This window comes from Leptonotus elevatus, chromosome 11, assembly GCF_054856555.1.
Source record: "Leptonotus elevatus isolate MCC_2025b chromosome 11, RoL_Lele_1.0, whole genome shotgun sequence".
NCBI lineage: Eukaryota > Metazoa > Chordata > Actinopteri > Syngnathiformes > Syngnathidae > Leptonotus > Leptonotus elevatus.
Window position 1 is genome coordinate 10,744,330 of NC_141249.1, and position 23,623 is coordinate 10,767,952.

At 38.0% G+C, this 23,623-nt stretch overlaps 1 protein-coding gene across 2 annotated transcripts in view; it reads right to left on the reverse strand.

Annotated features, from left to right (window-relative positions):
* Positions 1-16,735, reverse strand: part of negr1 (neuronal growth regulator 1) — a 154,316-nt gene extending 137,581 nt beyond the window's left edge. The window contains exon 1 of one of the 2 annotated variants that reach the window (XM_086089000.1): positions 16,341-16,735. In XM_086089000.1, the coding sequence (XP_085945126.1) occupies positions 16,341-16,501 (161 nt within the window). In that variant the 5' untranslated portion in view covers positions 16,502-16,735. The remainder of the gene's footprint in view (positions 1-16,340) is intronic. The other variant, XM_086089001.1, reaches the window with a different exon arrangement.
* Between the last annotated feature and the right edge of the window lie 6,888 nt (positions 16,736-23,623).

Consider the following 23,623-nt stretch of genomic DNA (forward strand, 5'->3'; position numbering starts at 1 on the left):
ACATACACACCTGTGGTTCAATCAAACCCAGTTTAACTCATTTACTCCCAAAAATGTATAAAACGTTCTATTTTAAATATTACCATGGTCCCAAAAACATATTTAAACAACATACGTTTTTTTATGTTGTTGTTTTTTTATGCTAGAGCATACAGAAGGCTTTGAAGCAGCCTCTGACCTGAAGAGGTCGCTTAAAGAAATGGTAGTTATTGGAAAAAATTCCAGCAGGTGGCAGCAGAGTATAAGAGATCAACCAGGGCCATGTTGCAAAAATCTCGTTTCCCCACTGTTTTAAACAGATTCGTGAATAATGACGGAACTTAGCTATACTTTTTTTTCCTGATGAAAGAAGACACTAATCTTTCTTTTGGTAGGTTCCATGTTTTTATAGCAATGGAACACAATATTTTGTGGGCCTTGCAAAATCAGTCAAAATCCAGTAAAACAGCTAGGAACAAAGGGGGTTGCTTCAGTGAAAATAGCTGGGAGTGAAAGAGTTAAGAACTAACCATTTACAGCAGTTGTACACAAGTAACAACGGTTTCACTATTCATTACACATCTGAAAAATAAACTTGCATCCTTTAATCCTTAAATTTACATAATGAAATTTGTTGACCTGTCGTTCAAAAAAGAGCAAATTGTAATTTTTCTAAGCAATGCGTAGGTGAGCAATACAAGTTGTGCAAGAAATTGACCTGGATGTCACCATTTTACACACAAGTGATGGTGGTGGTGCGTCTATAAATAATAAACGCTATCTATGCAAATAAGTACAATTTGGCTAGCCACAATTTCAATTTATAACCAGAAAATCTGGCAAAATATTTTCCGTTCTCACGTTTGATGCTCTCTTAGCCTTCTCTGCTGCTGTTATCGCTACGCAATTTCAAAACATGTTAGGGTCTCCAGGCTGCATCATTAGGACCTGTCACTTCAGCAGTAGCAAAGCAAACTAGGAAAGGCTTCAACTTGTGATATCCCAAGGAAAATCGTCACAATTTCCATGGAGGAGCAGGTGGAGATATGTACAGAAGCTTTAGAATTTTGGCTCTCATGTGGGTTTGCACAGGCTCTCTTGAGGACAATCTCAGAACATTGCTGTCCTTCCTTTGACAGGCTTGCTTGTTCATTAGCTGCTCAATGCTTTGCTTTTAATGGAAAAATATTCCTATTTCGTTCTAAATCTCTACAAAGCAATGCACGCATGAATAATTCATGCAGCTGTACACAATCCCATTATTAATCGTAAGATGATAAAAAAAATATAGATGGGGGGGGGCAGCAAACTAGCTGATAAATAGACATTGAAGACTTGTGCATTTGAACTGACGGAAAAATAAAAAATAAAGCATTCATTTGAATTGCCCTGGAGAGTCACTTGTACAAGGACGTCTTCAATGTGAGGGGAAATACCCCAAAATGTTTTACTTGAACTATGCCTCCATACGGCTTAGTTTACTTACCTTGAACTCAAACACACCGGTACAGTAGATTTAAGACAGAAATCTTACAAAACACATCTTATATATTATAAAGTTTATGATCGCTCTTTTATCTACATTAACAAACACTTTAACATTAGAGATGCATATGACAATCAAAAGCTTTTTTATACATCTGTATTTTGTTTTGTAACATGAACAAACAAGTATTTCCGCATAGTATTCAGATGAGCTAGAAAAGACTTGTCAGTTAAATGAAGCATCGCGGTGACAGAACCTCGTTACCTGTTGTGAGGCCAAGAAAAAAAAAACTCATAAAGAAAACATAACAGCTTGTCAGACACCTCTTTAATGTTAATACATTATGATGTACGCCCATAGCTGCAAAGAACAGCTGGCAAAACAAGGCGGCACTGCACCAGAGGCACCTTTCATACGGTTTCCCAAAAAATCCATTTACATTTTTTGTAAAATAGCTCACTCAATGTTCAGACCAAATTCACTATGACAAACAAGAAATCATACCAGAAGAGAAAAAATAAATTGATATGTGAAGTTTTAGGCCCTATTAACAAAGTCAAATTGTTTGGTTAGAGTGGACTAAATATGGAATAATGTATTGTTCTTGACATTTACTCATTCATCACAGTTAATACAACAAAATTGCAATTTTGTAGCATGCACAAAAAGACTTGCATGAAAAAAAAGAGCTAATTTAAGAGCTACATGATGTGAGCTATTAGGACTGGGTTTAAAAAAAATCTATATATCGATATCGAATCGATATTCCTTTTCATAGCCCGATATCGATTCATAAAACAATGAATCGACACTTTTAAATATGGCTACCAAATGCTAATGTGTAGTGATGGCCTGTTGGTAGTGATGGCAAAATGAAGCTTCATGAAGCATTTGCGATATTTTTTGACTCCTCTAGATGGTGCTCTTGGTTTAAAGATAAAGGCAAGTGCAATGAAAATGGATTACATTTGCATTGCATCTTTGAATCAAGAGTGCCATCTAGAGGAGTCAAAAAATATCGCAAATGCTTCATGAAGCTTCATTTTGCCATCACTACTAATGTGCCCTTCTGTTATTCTGAGTACTCCAAGAGGATCCCAGTGTTTTTGCCACTTTATTTACATAGTGCTGTGGTTGTAATCTGTTTCAATTATTATTTGTTGTTTTGATCATGCATTGAATTCAATTTTAAATGTAAATATTAAATATATATTTTCATACTAATGCACTAAATAAGTAAGAGCAAGAAGTTTCTATTTGCAACATTGATACTTTTGAGAATGTCTTCCATATAAAAGTAAAATTGTTACTGCATGAAATCCTTAACTGAATCGAAAATGAACGTGAATCATGAATCAAATCGAATCAGGCCCTTCTGAATCGTATCAAATCGATTTTGGAACTCTGAATCGATACCCAGCCCATATGAGCGATATATGTACAGTATATTGGAGGTTTTTAACTCATAACATCTCCAAAAATACTTGTAAAATACTTTTAATACTGCTATGTTGCTTTTGTTGTTGGGTATTTCGGTGGCTTTATCATATATAGAGTGGACTAGGACTGCTTGGTTATGGAAAAAATAATAATCACGGTTATTTTGGCAAGAAATTAAATCACAATTATCTAAACGATTATTTCTTTTTTTGGTACAAAACAAGAAAACGTTTATAATAATATAGATTTATAATAATATATATTTATTTATGTTGGCAAAAACTTGAAGCTGGAGTACAGCTTGTGCACTGTACAGTAGGACGATCTTTTACGTATTTTTTTGGTACAAAAAAATAAATAAATAAAAATGTTAAGAAAAATACAATTATTTGAAACACTGTACTTATGCAAGTTCTTTTTGGACGAAACAAAATTTATTAAATAAGTTATTTTAGAATTTAAAAAAGGTGCAAATATATATATTTAAACAACTAAAAAACGTGTATTAATAATCTTTTTTTTTACAATTATGCTGATTTTGTAATAATTGAAATTGTAATTGAATTTCGATTAATTGCACAGCCCTAGAGTGGACCATTATGATAACCTTTCTATATTAATTAGTTTTGTTTTGATTTTACAAGTGGGGTCAGGCAGTCACTCACTGACCCTTGAAATGAAGGGGTTGGGTATGATATTTTAATATTGCACAGCCCAGACTGATGATTTTTCTGGCACCTGTTTGCTGGAAAATATGCTCTTATTACCTGCACAGGTGAAGAGTGGGGAATGTTTTAACCATGTTACTGTTGTAGAGAACTGCCTAATCACATAATTACTAATTAGTCATTAAACTTTGCCCAAATAAGATGATTTTATGCATTGATTAATCTGTCGATAAGTTTGTTGATTAATAAATTAATCAGTTAGATTTATATCCCTTTATATAAAAATAAAAATAAAACAGGACATTGTTTTCAAATTGATAGTGCAGGAAAAACAAACAAACATTAAATAAATATGATTAATTTACTGGTTTGGTCCGCAAAAATGATTACCGTTTAATTTGACAATTGATTAATAGTTGATGAATCGTTGCACGTCAACATTATACAGATAAAGGAATGACCTAGCTTTTCTGTACACTTGTACCTTTATGTATGCAGCAATACTCGCTGTGCAATTCTGCCTTGACTTTGTGCCCACGTTGGCTATTAAATTCTTCTTCTGAAAGGTATCAGTTTGTCTGGCGACTTACTCACAGGCAGCTATTCACTGCTGGAGAGCTCTCAGACGTACAATTTTAGCTGTTTGACTCTTAACTACAAATGGGTGTTACAAAACACTTTGTTTGCAATGTTGGCACACAGCCTGTTGTTGTCTTATTTCTGATTTGTCTCCTGTATCTCACTTGCTGACGTTCACCATAATCCATTGGGGAAACGATCGTTATTTGTGGCCGGAATAGGAATAACAAACAGTACTGCAACTGTAGTTTCGCTTTTGTTTTTGTTGGGGGTGAAGCGGGTGGGGAAGCGTTACTAATTAGATTGCACTAATGATGGCCATGAAACAAAGATGACAGGCTTACCCACTTCACATTGTGAGGACTACTACATTATCGAGTATGCTGGCAAGAACGCAGGTGAATGTTTGAAAGAAATCAAAGTTCCCCTCACATGGTGTAGCGAAGAAGACAGCGGGGGCATTGTGTTCAAATCAAAGGCAGTGCCTGAATTTAGGTTTGTAGCGAAGAGACTTGGCCCACACAGTTTCACCAAAGACGACTGGCTGCTTTAGAGAAGATGGAAGATTCTGTGCAAGCTGGAACGCGATTGCGTGCCTCGGGGAATTTCGATTGTGGCACGCAGAATGCAGACGAATGAAACGGGCGTGTATGTGTAAAGCCTACTTATATGCAGAATAGTCGCTATGCATTTAGCATACAGTATTATCAAAAATGTCATGTATAGCTCCTATACTGTCTTTCAATTAGCATAAAGATAAATGCTCCTCCTTTTCATTTTCATACAAGGATTACAAAAGGCCCAAACTTCAATACGCACATTATCTCGCTGTTATTCCAAATTGCATTTTCCTCACCTCATGACTTTGGTTATACTTTAGTGAGCTATCGTTGAAGTTGTAACAGTAATTTAACTCATTCACTGCCATTGACGGCTATAGACGTCAAAAATTCATTTGAACTATTTCTATTAGTTTAACATTTTTTCCCACATTTTTCCAGAGTATGAAAACCTAGGGGGAATTTTTTTTTATTGTACATTTAGAACAGATGTAAACGCACACAAAAAAAGAGAGAGCAATGATGATGACATGTCGAATCGGTAAAATTACCGAATGAACAATACAGAGCTCTCTCAAAAAAGGGGGGAAAAAAGAACAGATGTAAAATTTGTGATTAATCATGAGTTAACTAGTAAAGTCATGCGATTAATTCTGATTAAAATATGTAAACGCCTGACGCCCCTAATTTTTAATAATCTTTTCTTTTTTTTATTTTTCTTTTTTAAAAAAGAAAAGATTATTAAAAATGAGGGCCGTAATTTTTTCCGTAATTAATCGCATGACTTCACTAGTTAACTCACAATTAATCACAAATTGTATTTCTGTTCTAAATGTACAATATATTTTTCTAGGTTTTCATACTCTTGTTAACAAAAGTGGGAAAAAAAGCTAAGCTAATAGAAATAGTTCAAATGAATTTTTGACGTATATAGCCGTCAATGGCAGTGAATGAGTTAACATCCAATGTATATAAATTAGCGTACCAACATACACAAAAAGTTGTATATTCATCAGTGCTATTTCCCAAACACAAAATTAATATTCATTCAGAAAAAATCAAGTTTAGCATTTAAAAGACTTACATTAGATAAGCTTACTTGAATAAGCAATAGCAGCATTAGGTGGCTAAATTATTTGTGATATTGATTTGCCCTACTGCCTCTTTCTCCATTTACTTGTAATTACCAATGCAGACACTCCAATTACCTTGCTCCAATAAACATTTACCACAGTAATTAATTTACTATGCAGATGACATATACTAAATCATCATTTTCAGAATGACAGCCTTTCATATTCCACAGAAGAAATATGACAATATATGGTATGGTGGCTTCCATCTTTTGTGACCAAAAGGAAATGTAATTTAAGAATAAATAAAACATTGTATGTCATTTGTTTGTAGGGCTTAAAACAGTGGTCTAAAACTCAACTTATGTGGGGAAAAAAGGGGTTCAAGTACTTATTTAAAACAATTACAACTAATCCAATCTTCTCAATCTTTATTGATAACATTTCAGAATAGCACAGTATCAATATAAAGTCTACAAGGATTTGGACCCTACTGAGAGTCCAATCATGGTAATGCATGTTGATTACGTCTTTGCATCCACTTCCGGGTGCTCTGCTCAGTGTAACAGAGATGCCCAAATTGTATGCCCGCATCAACTCGCAGTATGTATTGGAGAATGCTTGTTGCACAATATTTTACCAGCCTCCGCTACTTGCAAGCTGCGGCTGGATTGCTAATGTGGTTTAACATGATTTGAAAGCAAAAGTTCGCTATGCATCTGGTGCATTATTATTATTATACAGCAGATTTTTGTTCCTTTTTTAAAGGTCGTCAAAATGCTAAATATTGGCGTCTAGGGGTGGGTGATATGGTATGGCCTAAAAATTATATAACGATATTTCAAAGAAATTTGCGGTGACGATATTTTAGACGAATAATTACTGGACAATAGATTTGTGATCGGTGCTTTGGAATAATATAACTTTTATTGCGGCACGATATTTAAGCCACCTTTTTTTTACCACAATTGAAATGTAAACAAAGTGCAAATATAGCAACCATAATGGAATGAAATGAAATTAAAAACAGACCAGATAGTGTTTACTCTGCGAGGTCTAATTGTAACATAACTGCTTAAAGCACATAAAGCACATTTACTTAGCAAATACAAATAAAACACAAACCTTCAGAAGTTGGTGGCAAATTGCATATGTAAAGAAAGTTCATTATTTTCTCCTGTGTGGTTGATCCTCGTGTTATAGAGGCAAAAAATAATAATGATGATACGGTATCTGTGGCATCATGCTCTGTACATCGCAGGCAAGTGTATTGTTGAAAAAATGTTTTCCCCTGCGATTGTTTAGGCAGTGGTTATTTTGCCATAACTGGCAACCCTCCTGTGAGCATTATTTTGCCGTGAATGTCTCTGATTGGTCAATAAGAGGAGCGAGAAAATCCGGTGATGGCTTGTAGACATGACTAGCGGGTATGAATAACGCAAATGTGCATGTTTACGCCGCTGCGCAACAGCAACGCGCATGCCGTCTAGTCGAGAGCACGTTAGCTTAGCGTCCGGTTAGCATGAGGAGAGTTACCGGTCACGGTAAAATAACCGCCGCCGGATTGTTTATCTTGGCCAAACAATATGCCACCGCTTCAGTATTATCCAACCACCGTCTGTTTTTTTTTTTTCATAAGGAGTGGCCTAGGATGAAAATGAGTTTGACACCCCTGCTTAGAGCAACATGCTAATGAAAATGCCTTTCAAGCAAACAAAAACAGAAACAAGATAAAACGTAAGGGAAGCTTCAGTGTATAAGGTCACAGACATAACAACACAGATGCAAAGGAATTGAGAGATTGCTGATTCCAGTCCCAGTTCGCGACCAGACTTGTCAAAGTAGAGGAAGATACTGAACCCCCAGTTGCTCATGATTCTGTTTCATTATTGTTATGTCGCCACTGTTATTATCTTGTAGATTAATGCCATTATTTGTTCTTGATGATGAAGCAGCTCCAATTGCTTTGTGGTCCATGTGGAGACATTTCAGTCACATCTTAATCAAAAATGAAGTTAATTCATTGAAGTTCAGTTGGGTAGTGACATGCTCAGATGGAAGGAGATGGATGACTATTGATTAAATACCAGGAATCCCAACAGCAGAAACAATTTGTAGGCCCACATTGAACGATGCCCAACACATTTACACGTGACCTCATGACGATGACAATCCTCTGGAAGCATAACCATGCACAATGAACGATAAAAAGTCTGAACAATTTCAGCGGGTCACCATGAAAGGAGGTCAACTCTGAGTAATTGAAATAGCTTACTTTAAAATAAACCTGACCTTACCAAATAGACTGACCAAACCCGAATGTCCAGCAACCCTGGCCCATTATAAGACTTTTGGGGTGATCTGATCAATGGTGCAACAAGTTAGCTGCTAATGCTAAGGTGAATGCACTCATGATGCACTTTTTATCACGCAGTGATTGGCAAGCTATTATTTTGTTCCTGATCTGTTCAAGAAGCGAGCACAAAAGAAGAAGCGATTCAACTGTCATCATGACACACATCGATGTTGGTGGCAACGTTCCCATCAAAACCAATGAATGTACATTCAAAATAAGCCATAACTTGTTAATTTGTCAAACCATTTTACGTTGTCTTAATCAGCGCCGAGCTTGTGCTCTAAATACAGAACATGCATCCTTGATATTTTTGTATTCGTGCCACACACAAACATCTGTAGTAGCTTTAACGTAACACATTTGGATAAGGCATATCAAATATAAATGGCTACTAGAAAAGTAATCTATGTGATGAATCTCAGTAAGCAGTTTCACCAGGATAGAAACAGAGTCACCATGCGGCTAACAATACAGCTAGCCAGCCAGTTTAAAAAGCTTTTTCACACTTCACTTGCTAAAAATGGAGGTCAAGCGGCTATTCACACAATAGATGCAAGTTGTGAAGAAGACAACGAGCATATGGGCTGGGAAACACAGCGACATTGTTCAGACAGCAACACGAGTCACATTAATAAATGCGGTGCAGAAAATAGACAATAGGATTTTTGGTATTTCATTCGCCTTCTAAGATGTGTCCAATGAGTTAAACAGAGTTGCTTCGATTGAGTGTCTGATACAATATAATTGACAGGTAATATCATCATTCAAATTCACCAATTTTACACATATTCATACTCCATCGCACCAGGAGGAGGTAACTTAAGGTAGCCTTAGTTAACCAAACTGATTGTGGTTGTGTAATGAAAAGTGCTAAAGTGCATAAAATTGCAGAGTTTTGTTTTGTTTTTTCAACCATAGTTAGTGTTACTGGAGTAATAAGTGCATAAAATGGCAGTTTTTGTTTTCAACCATAGTTATTGTTACTGGACACAACAAACAACTCAGTCTCAAAATTGGTCTCTTTGAGAGGAAAAATCGCCTTAATAATTCCTATTAGTGTAGTGTATTGTGATGGGCGTAAGGCATAAACCACTTAAAATGGATGTTAGCTGCACAAACATCATTATACCATTATGGTTGTCATGTTTGGTTTCTGTTTTTGGTTGTGTGTCCCCCCTTGGTCTTGTTGAGTGTAATCCTGCCCTTCCTCGTGTCAACCAATCCGTGCCCTCAGCCACTTGTGTCTTGCCCCAAGTGTGTCTTGTTGTGTCGTTAGTGTGTGTGTGTGTGTGTGTGTATATAGTCTCCTGTCTCCCCTCTGTCTGGGTTGGATCATTGTCGCTGTCACCACTCTGGTGTTTTGTTGTTACTTTGATTTTCGGTCTTTTTATAACTTTGTTGGTTTTGTTTATTTAGAGTTTTACGCAGTTCCCCTGTTAGTGTTTTTTGTTTAAAAAAAAAATTCAGTATAACATGCATCCCTGCCATGGTTCCCCTGCCTCCCTGCATTTGGGTCCTCCACCCCACCGTGACAGAATGATCCAACCCAGACAGAGGGGAGACAGGAGACTATATACACATACTAACGACACAACAAGACACACCTGGGGCAAGACACAAGTGGCTGAGGGCACGGATTGGTTGACACGAGGAAGGGCAGGATTACACTCAACAAGACCAAGGGAGACACACAACCAAAAACAGAAACCAAACATGATAATGGTAAATGCCAACATATGGACAGCTAGAGAAAATAATACGTGACAGTTTTTCCTTGGTGGATATACAAAACTTAATACAACTCAATACAAGTAATACCAAAAAAAACGTTTTTAAAGGGGAAGATTTTGCCCCACTAGAGTTTAAACACACTATTCTGATTAAAATCCTCATGTTTTTATCCATCTCAGTGGGCGGCCATTTTGCCAGATGTCGGCTGAAAATGACATCACAGTAGCTCAGGGCTCAGGTAACAACCAATCATGGCTCAGCTTCAGCAAACAGGTGAGCCGTGATTGGTCGTTATTTGAGCCCTGAGCAACTCTGATTTCACTTTCTGGCGACAGAAAATAGCAAAATGGCCACCCACTGAGATGGATAAAAACGGCTCATATTCCACAATATTAACCCATTTGCTCCCAAAAACTTATAAATACGTTCTATTTAAATGTTTTAAGTGTCCCAAAGATGTATTTATACGTTTTTTTATGCTAGAGCATACACAGAAGGCAGACTCTCAACTGCAAAGAATGGTTGAAGAAATGGTAGTACAGCTAAAGAGATCAACCAGGGCCATGTTGAAAAAAAATATATTTACTCACAGTTCGAAGTAGATTTGTGAATAATGATGAAACTGAGTTATATTCTAATGCTAATTACTGCAAAACAGAAACAGAACAACTTTTTTTTCCCTGATGAAAGAAGACACTAATCTTTCTTTTGGTAGGTTCCATGTTTTTATAGCAATAGAACACAATATTCTGTGGGTCTTGCAAAATCTGTCAAAATCCAGTAAAACAGCCGGGAGTGAAGAGGATTGCTTCAGTGAAAATGGTTGGGAGTCAATGAATGTCGTGTTCAGACTAGTGAGGCTGCATAGAACATATTATTGTAAAGAACATTTTTGGGTTGACTTTACTGTTTATAGGCATGGTTTGAGTGTTAGATGTTATGAACTGTGAGTAGAACTTCCAACTATGTCCCTGCATTATTGTTATGACACAGTCATATTTACCTTGATAAATTGGCTTTGAATGGTTGTTGCAAATAAAATCCATTGTCATGTGAACAGCATTTTGCATCTTTGCACAAGATGAATATATTTGGATTATCAAAAAAAGATCATCCACATAGATAATTATGAATCTAATAATATTTCAATGTTGTCACTGGTTATGAACTACTGACCGCATACTTCACATTTGAGTTAAGTTGGACTAAATTAATAGACACTTGCTATAACAGCTGCTTGTCCGTGTGGAAGCGACTGCCACTGATACTGAGTGTTTGCTGACAGCGGAGTGGGGGCGCACTCGTCATCTGGCTGTATATCGCAAATCCGTAGCCAGATGAGTCATTTACTAGAAAGAGTCAAGGTTTAGTCAACTGAATCCAAAATGACATGAAATCTGTGAAGGGTAAGGGAAATGATGATGTGACTAAAGTACTAGAAATCAATAAGCCTCCAAAGGGAGTATGTTAAAAAAAATCTAAAGTAAAAACAGCATATGGGCCTAACTTGGATCCACTCATGCATGGTGAAATGCTGTGTAATCAGCACAAGCCACTATAAACAACAAGGGCTTTTGTTGGAGGCTCAGCTTTGGGGTAATCAAACATGATTAAAAGGGTGATGATACACATGTGGACCATTGCTCATCTTCAAGAAGCCCAAAACAATTTCATTGGGTATGGTTTCAACATGAATCAGGGCAGCAGTAATACGGTGCTCGGAATTGAATAAGGTGGTGGAAATGAATACGTGACAGAGCTCGCACCTCACGGGATCGACTCCATAATCCAGCGGCAGTGACTAATTGCATGCTCCAGGCTTTGTCAGTTTGCGAGCGATCTCACATTTTCTTCAGCCAGCATTCAGCTTCCAGGCGCCTTCTTAATGGTCAAGGAGTTCTCTTGGCAATAACGGCCAGAAGTTTAAAAAATAAATAGAAATTTTTAAAAAATCCACATTTTTAGGGCAGATGCTTTGGAGCGATGAAAAGATGTGAAGGATAAAAAGCAGAGAGCCCATGTGGTTAAAGAAAACATCAACTTGTATCGCTATTACGGAAAATGGAACACGAAGTAAGCCAGGGAGGAAAGAGGAGCAATTTAGAATGTATATACTTTTATTGCAACAGGTGCAAGCAAAGGATATCCTCACATGAGTAAGGTTACAGCCTCCTCTGAACAATTTCAGAAATAACACCTAACTAATTTAAGGTGTTTCCCCATTTGCTGGATTTTTCCGTGGGTCTTTGGTGGAGGGATTTACATGCTGAGACTTACTCTGAAGGTAGGAGGCAACTGAGCTGTTTCACTGAGCTTACTGTATCTCCGGTGCAAAACACAATCAGGATTCAGGCAAAAGCTTTTGCCTCCCCAGATTGACACTAGGGAATTTGAAGGCTTCTCCCACAACACAGCCAGGAAAGTAGAAGGTATGATGTTTGGCTATAGAAGTCAGCAAGAACTAAGAAGAGGAACCAAGCAAATCATGCAATTAGAAAGCATCTCCAGCCTTTTGATAACATTGCATGCATTGCCGAACACTGATAATAACCTTACAACACAATTTGTCTATTCAGCGGGGATTGGTGTGAGACGTCAGTGACTACAAGCAACCCTGAGTGTAACTTTGAACAGTCCAACTGCTCTGTATTCAGGTGCACACCCAGCATCTCCTCGTGTCAACATCTAGAGAATTCATTGAAATGGGGCAGCCATGCCCTCCACATCCTTCACATCCTCTGAGCCATCACAGCGGATATTTGATATTGGTACAACAAGATACAATCGAGGCTCGCCTTAGATTGTGCATATGTTTGGTGCGAATGCCGCGTGAATCAGACAATCTAGAGGTGCTATGAAATTTCAAGTACTGTATGTACACAGCCTTTTATAATAACCTGCTACAGCAAGTGCATTAATTTCCAAACATCAATTTTCAGCACCACTTATCCGGCTCAGGGTCACTGGAGTGACTGGAATCTACCCAGGTGACACGGCGCGGTACACCCTGGACTGATCACCTGTCACTTAGGTGGGCACATACTTAGACTAGAGACAGTCAACAATTCACATTTTCTGAGAATCCATGCTCTAACTCTAGAAGAGTCTTGCATCTTTTAGACTGTAATCTGGGGTCTGAGTAACCAAACAACAAGGGACAACACACAAAAGACAGGAAATCCAAAGCAGATACATACTGGATCCCAAAAGTTTTTTCCTCTGAGACAATGCAAACCGTTGAACCACAGTGCTGCTGTGTATAGTTCCTTTAAAGTGAACTACCAAAACCAAGTTTTAGTGGTTGAACATCTCAGAATTGAATCTAAACGGTGATTGGAAACTGAGTTAAAATTAAACTAATCAGCTGATCTCGCTCGTCTCCCAGCCTGCATTTTAATTAGCAGACCTGGGCACTTCCGTTAATCACCACTTCCCATTGATGATGACGCTCACCTTTTGGTGATTGCGCAATGACGCAAAGCCTCGAAAAAAATACACCGAGGGGTGAGTACAGACGGTCCCTCTCATTCCGTGTATTTTTGCGAGGCTTCGAGACATAAAGCATTCGCCGAATATGAATATGTATGAATTTTTAATAAATAAAATACGAAACATCATCGCGATCATGGCATGGGCAATGTGTATCGCAAAGACGTGCAGTAGGTTTCATTTAGAATGTTTTGCTTTTATCTGACTTTTGAGATACAAATTGATATACAAATAACTGTATTGGGGATGTTAGATACCACTTATTTTCAGACTGATACCAGTACTAGTACTTAACTCAACTCTGGAATAGTCACCGATACCAATGCCAAGTACCTATACCACTACGACTTTTACAATCACAGATAATTTTAAAGACCTGTAGTAAATACCCAATATATATAGCATTTTTCTTGCATGAAATTAATGGCATTATTTTTTTCTTTTATTTATCTTTTTTCTATTTGTTCATAAAATACATATTTTATATAGCGCACACAATAAAATTAATTTAAATAAATAAAATGAAAAACTACTAATCCAGTGGCCAGAAAAAGTCTTAATCGAAATATGTGGTTGCGTTGGACATCTTAAAGGCGGGGTCTTAAGTTTTGACCGTTTCTGTTTGTAAACAAACAATTCAAAACTGACTCCTCCCATGGCTCAACCCCCACTCTTCTCCTCAACATTGTGCCTGCCTTCAGTGACACGCCCCACGCTCTGTGATTGGCTGGAGGGGTAAACATTGACTTTTCGCCCAGAAACGTCCCTCTTATGGCAAAACACAACAAACTGGCAAAGTACAAGCTGGGGGTTGATGACAAAATCACCACCACACATTAACAGAAACCCAGAGGTGTTGATTGAGAAAGATTTAATGTGTATACATCCAGTGTTTATAATGTGTTTATTTCTGAGTGAAAACTTAAAAGAACACACCACTAATAACTAATTTTCCAGTATTAGATTAGGCATTGTGTATAAAGAATGAAAGTGCAAATATCTCTGGTGTCTTATTCCCTGAATTTTATTTTAAACCGATTAAGTATCAAAATAAAAACATACTGTGTGCAACGCCATTATCCTGGTCACGTGACCGTGATGACGTATCCCGTGCGTAAACAAATGCCGCCTTCGTTCATTTCAATGGGAGTTTGCTGACGTAATAGGCAAGAAAAAGACCGTCTTCTATCCCAATTACTGCGCCAATTCTCATCAGAGTAAAATCCTCAGCCCGTCAGGTTTCATGTCATTCCGTGTGAGGGTGGCCTCTCCTAATGTGGGATAAAAAGTGTGCTTAGCACACAACATGTAGCATATGGCATAGCAGAGTAAAAGTCACCCGGATGTTTACCGTCCAGTTATGGACCGTCCACAATTTACATTTCCAGAGTGAACAATGTCAATGGTGACTTGACGGGTAATTTGAGCCTCTGTGAAATGCAACTTGTCAACGGTCCCCAACTCCGACTTTCTATGAGCCGGCCAGCTGAATGAGTCCTCCTATCGGCCACTTTCATCCCCATTTTCGGCTGGATACAAATCTTTGGCGAGTCTTCCGTGGCTGTACTGCTTTTGAAAAAGTGCTTTTTTGCTATAGGGCGTAATTCCACCTTTGATGTCCGCCGTGGGACGCAATAATTCCTGGTGAGTGTCTTTGTTGTCATTAGCGGCCATGTCATATATGCGTGATGATCACGTGACTGTCCAAAATGGCCGATACTGTACTTAAAGCAAAAATATTCACAAAAAAGTGCCCCCATCCCTATATTTACAATTAAATAGCAAAGAATATATTGATCCATCTTATTTTGCCACATGAAAAAGTGTTTCTTCCATTAGATAATAATAAAAATTTAATTTCTTAAGGGCCGTGTTAAACATCGCAATAATGTTGATATTGCAACATTCACCACCCATGTTGCATATCACGTTTTTCCAATATTGTGCAGACCTAATTTTATTATTTTATTTTATTTTTTTCATTTAGAAGTCTTTTTTTTTGTCAAGTGTAAGGTTTGCAACATAATTTTAAGGTTTCCCCATGAACATGCAGAACTTGTTTTTGCTATTGCCTGCATAATTATCTATGCTACAACGACACCTGAAACGTTGCTTTTATGGAAATACACTCTATAGGGAGTATTAATTAATACTCAAACCAATCAAAGATTTTAAGCAGCCTCCAAGGATAGATATTCCAGTGTAGAGCATCCACGGTTGTTTCCAAATGATTAAGCTATTTTCTATTGTAATGGCATTTTTTTTTTTTTGCATCTAATAGTCATGTATCTTTTGATACCAAACCACACCCATATCAACCAGTATTCTCTTTATACGACAAGGACAGCTACCTGTGCAGCTGGCATGTCGCCCAAGTGATGGAGGAGGTTGAACTCGGGATGGAGAAGAGGAAGGGAGGGGGAGACAGCGAGTCATGACCACACAACCATTCTTGTGCCTCGTATTTAAAACTGCGACATCACACTGTACGACCCCCAAAGTTGTCATCAAAAACCCACGATTGCATTCTATTCTCTTGTATTCTATTCACTTGCAAAGACTTGCACCCATTAAACCTCCCGTAAACATTGACGACGCTCTGCAACCGACTTATTACCTAACACGTCTAACGATGCAGTGAGAAACAAGCGCATTAAATATGACATCTATCGAGGTTGTTAAGACCTCTTGAGAAAAGTCAACGTGTGTCAAAACTTCGGTGGTGCTAACGAGCCGAGCTTGCTTGCAGTTGTCGCGGGCTCAAGCGTCTCGTGAACGGGCAACATACTCGGCAGCCGGCGCACCCCCCAAGAACGACTTGGAGGGAAAACACAACAGCACCCCATTGTCCCTCCCGTGGGGAGGAGGACAAAAACCCTCTTTCGTGTGTTTACAAGCACTGAGTGGAAATTAAAGTGAGAGTCCAAGCTTTGCGGAACTCACGCGAGCAGCAAAAAGTGAAGTTCGTCCCTTATTTACCTGAGTAGAGCCGTGTCGCCTTGCCTGCTGACCACACTTTCCACGGAGGAATAGTCCACAGTTTGTCCCGCGGGCAAGCACGACGGTAAGAGGCAGCCCAGGCTGAGGAGGATCGCACTTAGCCACTGACCAGAAACGCAAGCATCCGACAGCGCAATCATTCTGTCCGTCACAACTGGACGCGGCCGCCGCTCTTTTCCCAAGTCTGCCAAAATTCAGGGCGAAAATGAGGAGAAACGCTTTATTTCCACGCTCCGCGTAGCCGGCTTTGGACGAGCGTTGAGTTTGTCCCGGGTACGGTCGATGCTGTGAGCCCACTGAGCGGGGAAGTGTACTCTCCAGTGGCTCGCACACCATCTAGCGAGGAAAGGCGGTTTAAAATGGGAGCAGAGCTAGAAGCAGACAACCCCCAGGCTCTGATCCTGTTGCCATGCGGCCGTTTCCCGGGCAACCCCGTTCCCAGTGGCTGGCGATGGAGCAGCGAGACCGCCTGGTATTGATACAACCCAGGAGCAATTAAAGATATCGACTGGAGAACCACCCCTATTATTTATTGCTATTAGGGAAAAAGTGAGGTGAGCCTTTGGTGCAAATGCAGTGGATAGTGGTGGTGATATACAGATAAAGGAAAACTTATGTAAAATGATTTGACAGTGCTGTACATGGGTCATTACAGAATTGGAGGACATCAAATTGTAAATAATCCACATAGAAAATACTAAAACATGCAGCTTCTGAATAAATGTACTGTAAATCTTTAAAAAACTAAGAGAAACAAATGCTTGAAAACAATCTAAAGGGGAAGTCAGCCTTAAACTTTTCTTGACAATAATGTTATATGTGACCTCACTAGTCTAAACATGACATTCTGATTAATATTACATTTGTGGAATATGAGTTATGAAGCACAATCACACCGTTTTCTCCATCTCAGGGGGCGGCCATTTTGCCATTTGCTGTCGACTGAAGATTACATCACTGTTGCTCAGGCAATGGCCAATCATAGCTCACCTTTTTTTTCTGAAGCTGAGCTGTGATTGGTTGTTACCTGAGACCTGAGCAACTGTGATGTCTTGCACCCATTAATGTCATGTAACTGCCTATAGTTAACTAACTGTGGAAGTGCTTAAATTAGCATGATATAGGCCCTTTAACATTATTAAGCCCCGTTGTGCACTGATTGAAGAGCCCCAACTAAAATGGACAATCACAAACAAATGAGTCGGTGACTCACACCCGCACACCTGACAATTGACCCTTACACACATATTGTAACTTGTTGCTAAGGGAAAACTGTAACTCCTGATATTATTGGGAAACACATATATATATATATATATATATATATATATATATATATATATATATATATACTCCCATTTAGAAGTTCCATTGTTAATTTCAAAAAAGTAATCTGGTTAGGAAAACTACTTTTATTTTTTATTTTTAAACAGCATCTACATGTCACCTGAGAAGAAATATAAACACTTAACAAGACTCCAAAGTACAAACAGTATTTAAAAAAAAAAAAAAAAAAGCATCCCATTGGGCGTTGAAGTGATTCATGAAGGTATTTAAGGCAGCATTAGTGAAAGCTCCCCCCAACACATACAGCATGTATGCACACAAACACACACATGCAAACTCCCACTCCCACACACTAGGGACTTTGCAAAGTTTGTTTTAGAGCATTATGCTGCTGTAAGCCTTTTGACTTAGTCCACATAATTCCTTACAGGCTGAACAAGCGTAACCATGGAAATGACATACATTTCTCAGATGTGACATATTGGCGTCAAGCCTACGAATTATCGCAGATGACACATTATTTTTTGGGGGAACAAGACATGCCAAAAACTGCCATGTGGAGAAAAGTTGGACAATCAATCAAGACACAGTCAAGAAATATAATTTCCTCATTTGTTCATGCTTGACTAAACTATTTTCTGCTTTCACACATCCACAACCATTTGGCTCGAAATAAGCGCGTTCGCATCGCAGTTTAGGTGTCAAAACTTGTAATTTATTTTGTGCCTCATCTGTCAATTACTAAATATCAACTAATTGTTCTAAATATATTGAGATACGTATTGAATCTTTTATTGGAGATATAGATCTTAGAAGGAAATGGTGCATTTACAGTACTGACAAGTTCATCCAAATGTATAAATGACAACAAAAAAGTCATTGCGTCATACTATACACTCTCAAAATGGGCCATAACAATATATATATATATATATTTATATATATATATATATATATATATATATATATATATATATATATATATATATATATATATATATATATATATATATATATTATTTTTAATTTTTCAATTTATCTACTAACACTTTTACCCCATTTATTATTGTTATTATTATTATTATTATTATTAATAATAATTATTATTATTATTAATTATATTATTGATAATAATAACAATAGTAATATGAATATCCCCAAAGGGGTCGGTAGTGCCATGGTATCTTTAAATCACATCTCACAGGCTACAGAGCCAAGACTGCAGTTATTAAGCCGCACTGTTGGGAACAGCTCCAGTGAAAGTAGAGAGGGGTATTCTGCTACAGTTTTTATAGCCGCTATTCAATGGTTTTCATCTTCTAAATATTTGAGCGTGAAGAATTCTTCCTCCATTTTTGGTAATTATTTATCTGACTGCATCCATTGTTTATGTTAGTTTCTGTTTTTGTGTCTATGGTGAGACAGAGGCCTACATTGGAGAGTTTTCCCCAAAGGGTACAAAGGACATTCACCATGTCGGAATTGAGTCAACAAATAGTGTCAAGCAAACAGCACCGAAGAGTGGGAGTGAAAAGTTCAGGATTTCAAAAACACAATTCATATTTACTTAAGTGAGGCTCCTTCGACAGTGGCATCACCACAAATAAGAGACGTAACAGTATATTCTGGGTTTGTGAGACGAGAGCTTTGAGGCACTGCTATTTGTCATCAGTTACTTGTTGTTAGAAATGTTTTTTGTTTGTTCTGTTTTCCTATTTTAGCCTTTTTAAATCAGCTCAACGCATGAATAATTACAGAATAATTACAATGACTCCATATATGTACTTATGTGCTCTATTGAGACTATGAGGGGAAGATTCGGCCTTTAATATTCAGCTCTGAAAAAGAAAAAGGAGAAAATGTAAGAAACAAATATAGTAAAATAAGAAACATTATTTCAAATAAGCAAAATTATCTGCCAACAGAATAAGAACTTTTTACTTAAATTTACCTGTAAGATTTTGAAAAATAAAATAATAATACTAGCCCCATATCAACCACTGCAGTCTTGAAAATTGTAATTTCAGACTAAAAACAAATAATGTCGACTTTTTTCAAGCTGTTATAAATAGAACTATTTTCTTACAATACATGAGTATTATTATTTTTACGCTTGGATAACTTAGCTTGAGTGTCGAGCAGGGAGATAACAGGTCCCATTTTCTTTGCCATGACTAAGCCAGGAATTGAACCCACAACTTTCAAGTCTGAGGGTAGGCACTAGACCACTGAGCTGGTACTGAAAGAAGGAAAAATGAGCTTAGTAAATATAACGAAATAAACTATAATGCACTCGTCTGTTTTTGTACTTGAATTTTTTTCCATTTATTTTATTATTAGATGATGCAAAATCTTAAAATAAGAAAACTCATGAAACCCCAGTTCAGGGTCTTTGATGTTAGGTTAGTTGTCATCTTAAAATGTGGGAAATGCTTGTTTTAATCCTCACAGTACTTAAAACTGGCTGTTAACATATCAATGTCAAGACTGCTTGATCAAATAAGATAATTAAGTAATACGTATCTTAAAATAAGCACAAGGATCTTGCCTGACAATTTCATTTTAAGTCAAAATAACTTGTCAAATCAAAATAAGCCAATTTAGGTTAAATTTAAGAATCTATATCTTACTTAAGATTTTAGTTTTTGCCGTGTAAACACCTTAGGTGTTCATAGTAATAGATATATACTTTTGACACTTGCAAAAACAGTCATCTATTCAAAGGCAGAGTGAAATCGATGCCTGCAATTTTCTCTCGGGTCAACGTTTCACTGAAATGACCTCACAATGTTAAATCTCTTCCAGGCAAGAACGGACCAAATGCAGATAAAGATGAGGTATTTTCTGTTTAAAGAGTATTGGGTGCATGACCGTTTATAACGGTTTAAAATTGTATCATTTTGGCCAACTCAAACAATAGTGCAGAAACACGGCGTTTATGTAGCATTGGTGCTTACAATGCCACCAATTACTGTCCGGGTATGCATATATAGTGTTTTCAGGTCCATCTAAACGGAGGCTATTTTGTGCGTATGCAAAAATTGTGTTTTTACAAAGTTGTTGTCTTATAAACCATTTTACTGTTTACATATGACTGTTTTATCATGTCTGCAGATTTAAAAGGGTAATTGTTGGCTTAATTGCACGCTGATTATGGGGCAAATAATTAAGCACATGCTGCCTTATTTTGCCCGATGACACCGAATGAGCAGCTGTGTACACAAAGTCTAAACAATGATACATAATTGCACCATGTTTTGTTCAGGTATTTTTAGACAATGTCACCCATTCATCCTTTTTCTATAGCAATTATCCTTGTTCAGGCTTGCACGGAGTTGGAGCCTATTTTGCATCCTACACCCTCAACTGGTCACCAGTCATTCCCAGGGCACTTATAGAAACAAACTTTACCATCACAGGCCAACGTACCACCACACCATCAGTGACTCCAACGGTTAATACGACAAATTTTGCATTGCACAAAAAAAGCTATTGTTTTGTAAAGTTCTTAAGTGAATGAGCTTTTTTCCCCTCTAATAGTGATTGAGCCTGCTATTATGATAATGGATGACATCCAGCAGAGAAATGTGCCAGTTGATCACAACAAACACAACAGCTTGTTTAAACGGATCCCCGCAGCCCCATCTGCGGTGGGATATATGTAAGGACCATTGATCTCACTCTCAAATGGTCAATTTTTACATGTGGATGTATATAACCTTGCAAGCACTAAAATCAATTCATGATCATACACCATTATGTGCTCAGCTGTAATTGTTTTTCTTCAGAAAGTAGGATGGACACTAAAGAGGGATAGATGTGCACAACTTGTGGGTGAGGAGTGGGGACAGTAACAGGGGTTTTGTCAGTTGCTAATGCTAAATGCTATCTTGGTTGACAGTTCAACAGCGCTAAACAAACAATGCACTCACTATTAAACAAACTTTCCTGCTCTGTCGCGACAGCTAGCTGTCGGAAGCGGGCTGTGCCGTTTACCTCGCGCCGGTAACGCATTGTAACTTTAGAAATATACCGCCAGAAAGCTCAGCTTGCGTTGTCTGACCGGCGAGTGGCGGCCGCAGTGGATAGTAAAACTATATTTACCATGTTTCATAAATGCGATAGCGGGAAGTATTTCTAGTTCTCATCAATTAGTGATGGGTATGAACGTTATTTTAAGTGAACTGAATCTTTAGAATCAGTTCATTAAAAATAACCGTTCAAACCGTTTGTTAGCAACCCCTCCCCCGCCGGCATGGATGTAATAAAAAAATTAATAAAATAAAATAAAATATAAAATAAAACACGCAGTTAATGTTATGTAGCTATATTTGTTGTCATGAGTGTGTTTCTATCAAAAATAAAAGTACGTTCACTCACTGAATCATTCCTGAACCGGAAATGGCAACACGCTCACTCACTGACTCGTTCACTCGCGTTGGCTAACGCCAATAGCTTGGGAGTACGTTCGGCCGTGTCTGACGCTGGCTGCTGATTGGTCGTTCGCGAAGATTGACGACATGAGTGTAGCTGAGCTCAAATGTACTGAGAAAAGAACGAATCATTTCAGGAAGTGATCCGTTCACTGAAAAGATTCGTTCTTTTTGAACGAAACGTACGTGAACGACACAACACTATAATCAATGCCTGTTGCCAACTACCGATTAGTTGTGGATGCCAATGAGAATGCAAACGTGAATTTGGAAGTAAATAAAAAGGAATCCATTTAATGGGTTTATCGCATGACTTTCTATGAGAACTGTGTGATTGACATACTCATGGCAAAAAATTGGGACGGGACCTGTTTGGCAAAATCCACCAGGACACGGGATCCAAGGCTAAAAGCAGGACTGTTCCATCCAGAACGAGATGTCTAGTCACCCTATTAATAGTTAAACTTCGAAATGCTAGACTTGCATAGGCTTGAGATAACTTTTGCTCTGCAAATAAATCTAAATTGACCAAACCGAACCACCAACTCCCATGATTCCCGCCTCAGTTTTGGAGCCTCAAGAGCCTTTTCACAGCTATTTATCATCAACAACTGCTGGTCTAGGCGTTGCACTCCAGTGAACGTATTCCTGCTGAGATGCCTTTGCAAATTAGTGCTAAAAAAACTCAGTAGGGCATAGTCCTTGCACATAAATATCAGAAGGAGCGATAATAGAGCTGATTAAAACATAATAATGTTTTTCCATTGAGGCCATATTGGTCGCAGAGTACGCTCTACCCCCGTCACTGCATTTAACTGAACCCCCTCACCTGAGCTTCTGGGAGCTTACACACTAACACCCTTTAATTCATTTTAATCGAACTTGAGTTTGTTTCCTCCCTTGGTGAGGTTCATGGCGATGTGTGTACACAAATCACCGTAAGGGTCCGAGACCTCCTGCAAGTGGTGGTCTCGTTACTGTTCGAAACACATTGTACATACACAGTTTGCATGTTCAAGGAGCTCGGGTACAAAAATGATGGCGACATACTGTAATTAACTACATTTGACATGTAAACTGATTAGGGTGTTGACTTAACAGGCACATTTGGTTGAGCATGTTTGCAGTTGTCAGCCGCATGAGCTCAATATTTGCTACGTTGTTTTGTGTACTGTAGATGAGTGACGGAAGCATCTTTTTCCCACACACCAACGAGGATAATGCGCTGGAGTCTTGCTTTGACAGGGCACTTGGCTATTGTTGTTGGCTATGGTTTGTTGTGACACATTTGGACATCATTTTCAAACGTGTCAACTGATTTGTAGTGATGGCAAAATGAAGCTTCATGAAGCATTTGCGATATTTTTTGACTCCTCTAGATGGCACTCATGATTCAAAGATGCAATGCAAATGTAATCCATTTTCATTGCACTTGCCTTTATCTTTAAACAAAGAGCACCATCTAGAGGAGTCAAAAAATATCGCAAATGCTTCATGAAGCTTCATTTTGCCATCACTACTGATTTGTACCAGAGGAAGCTA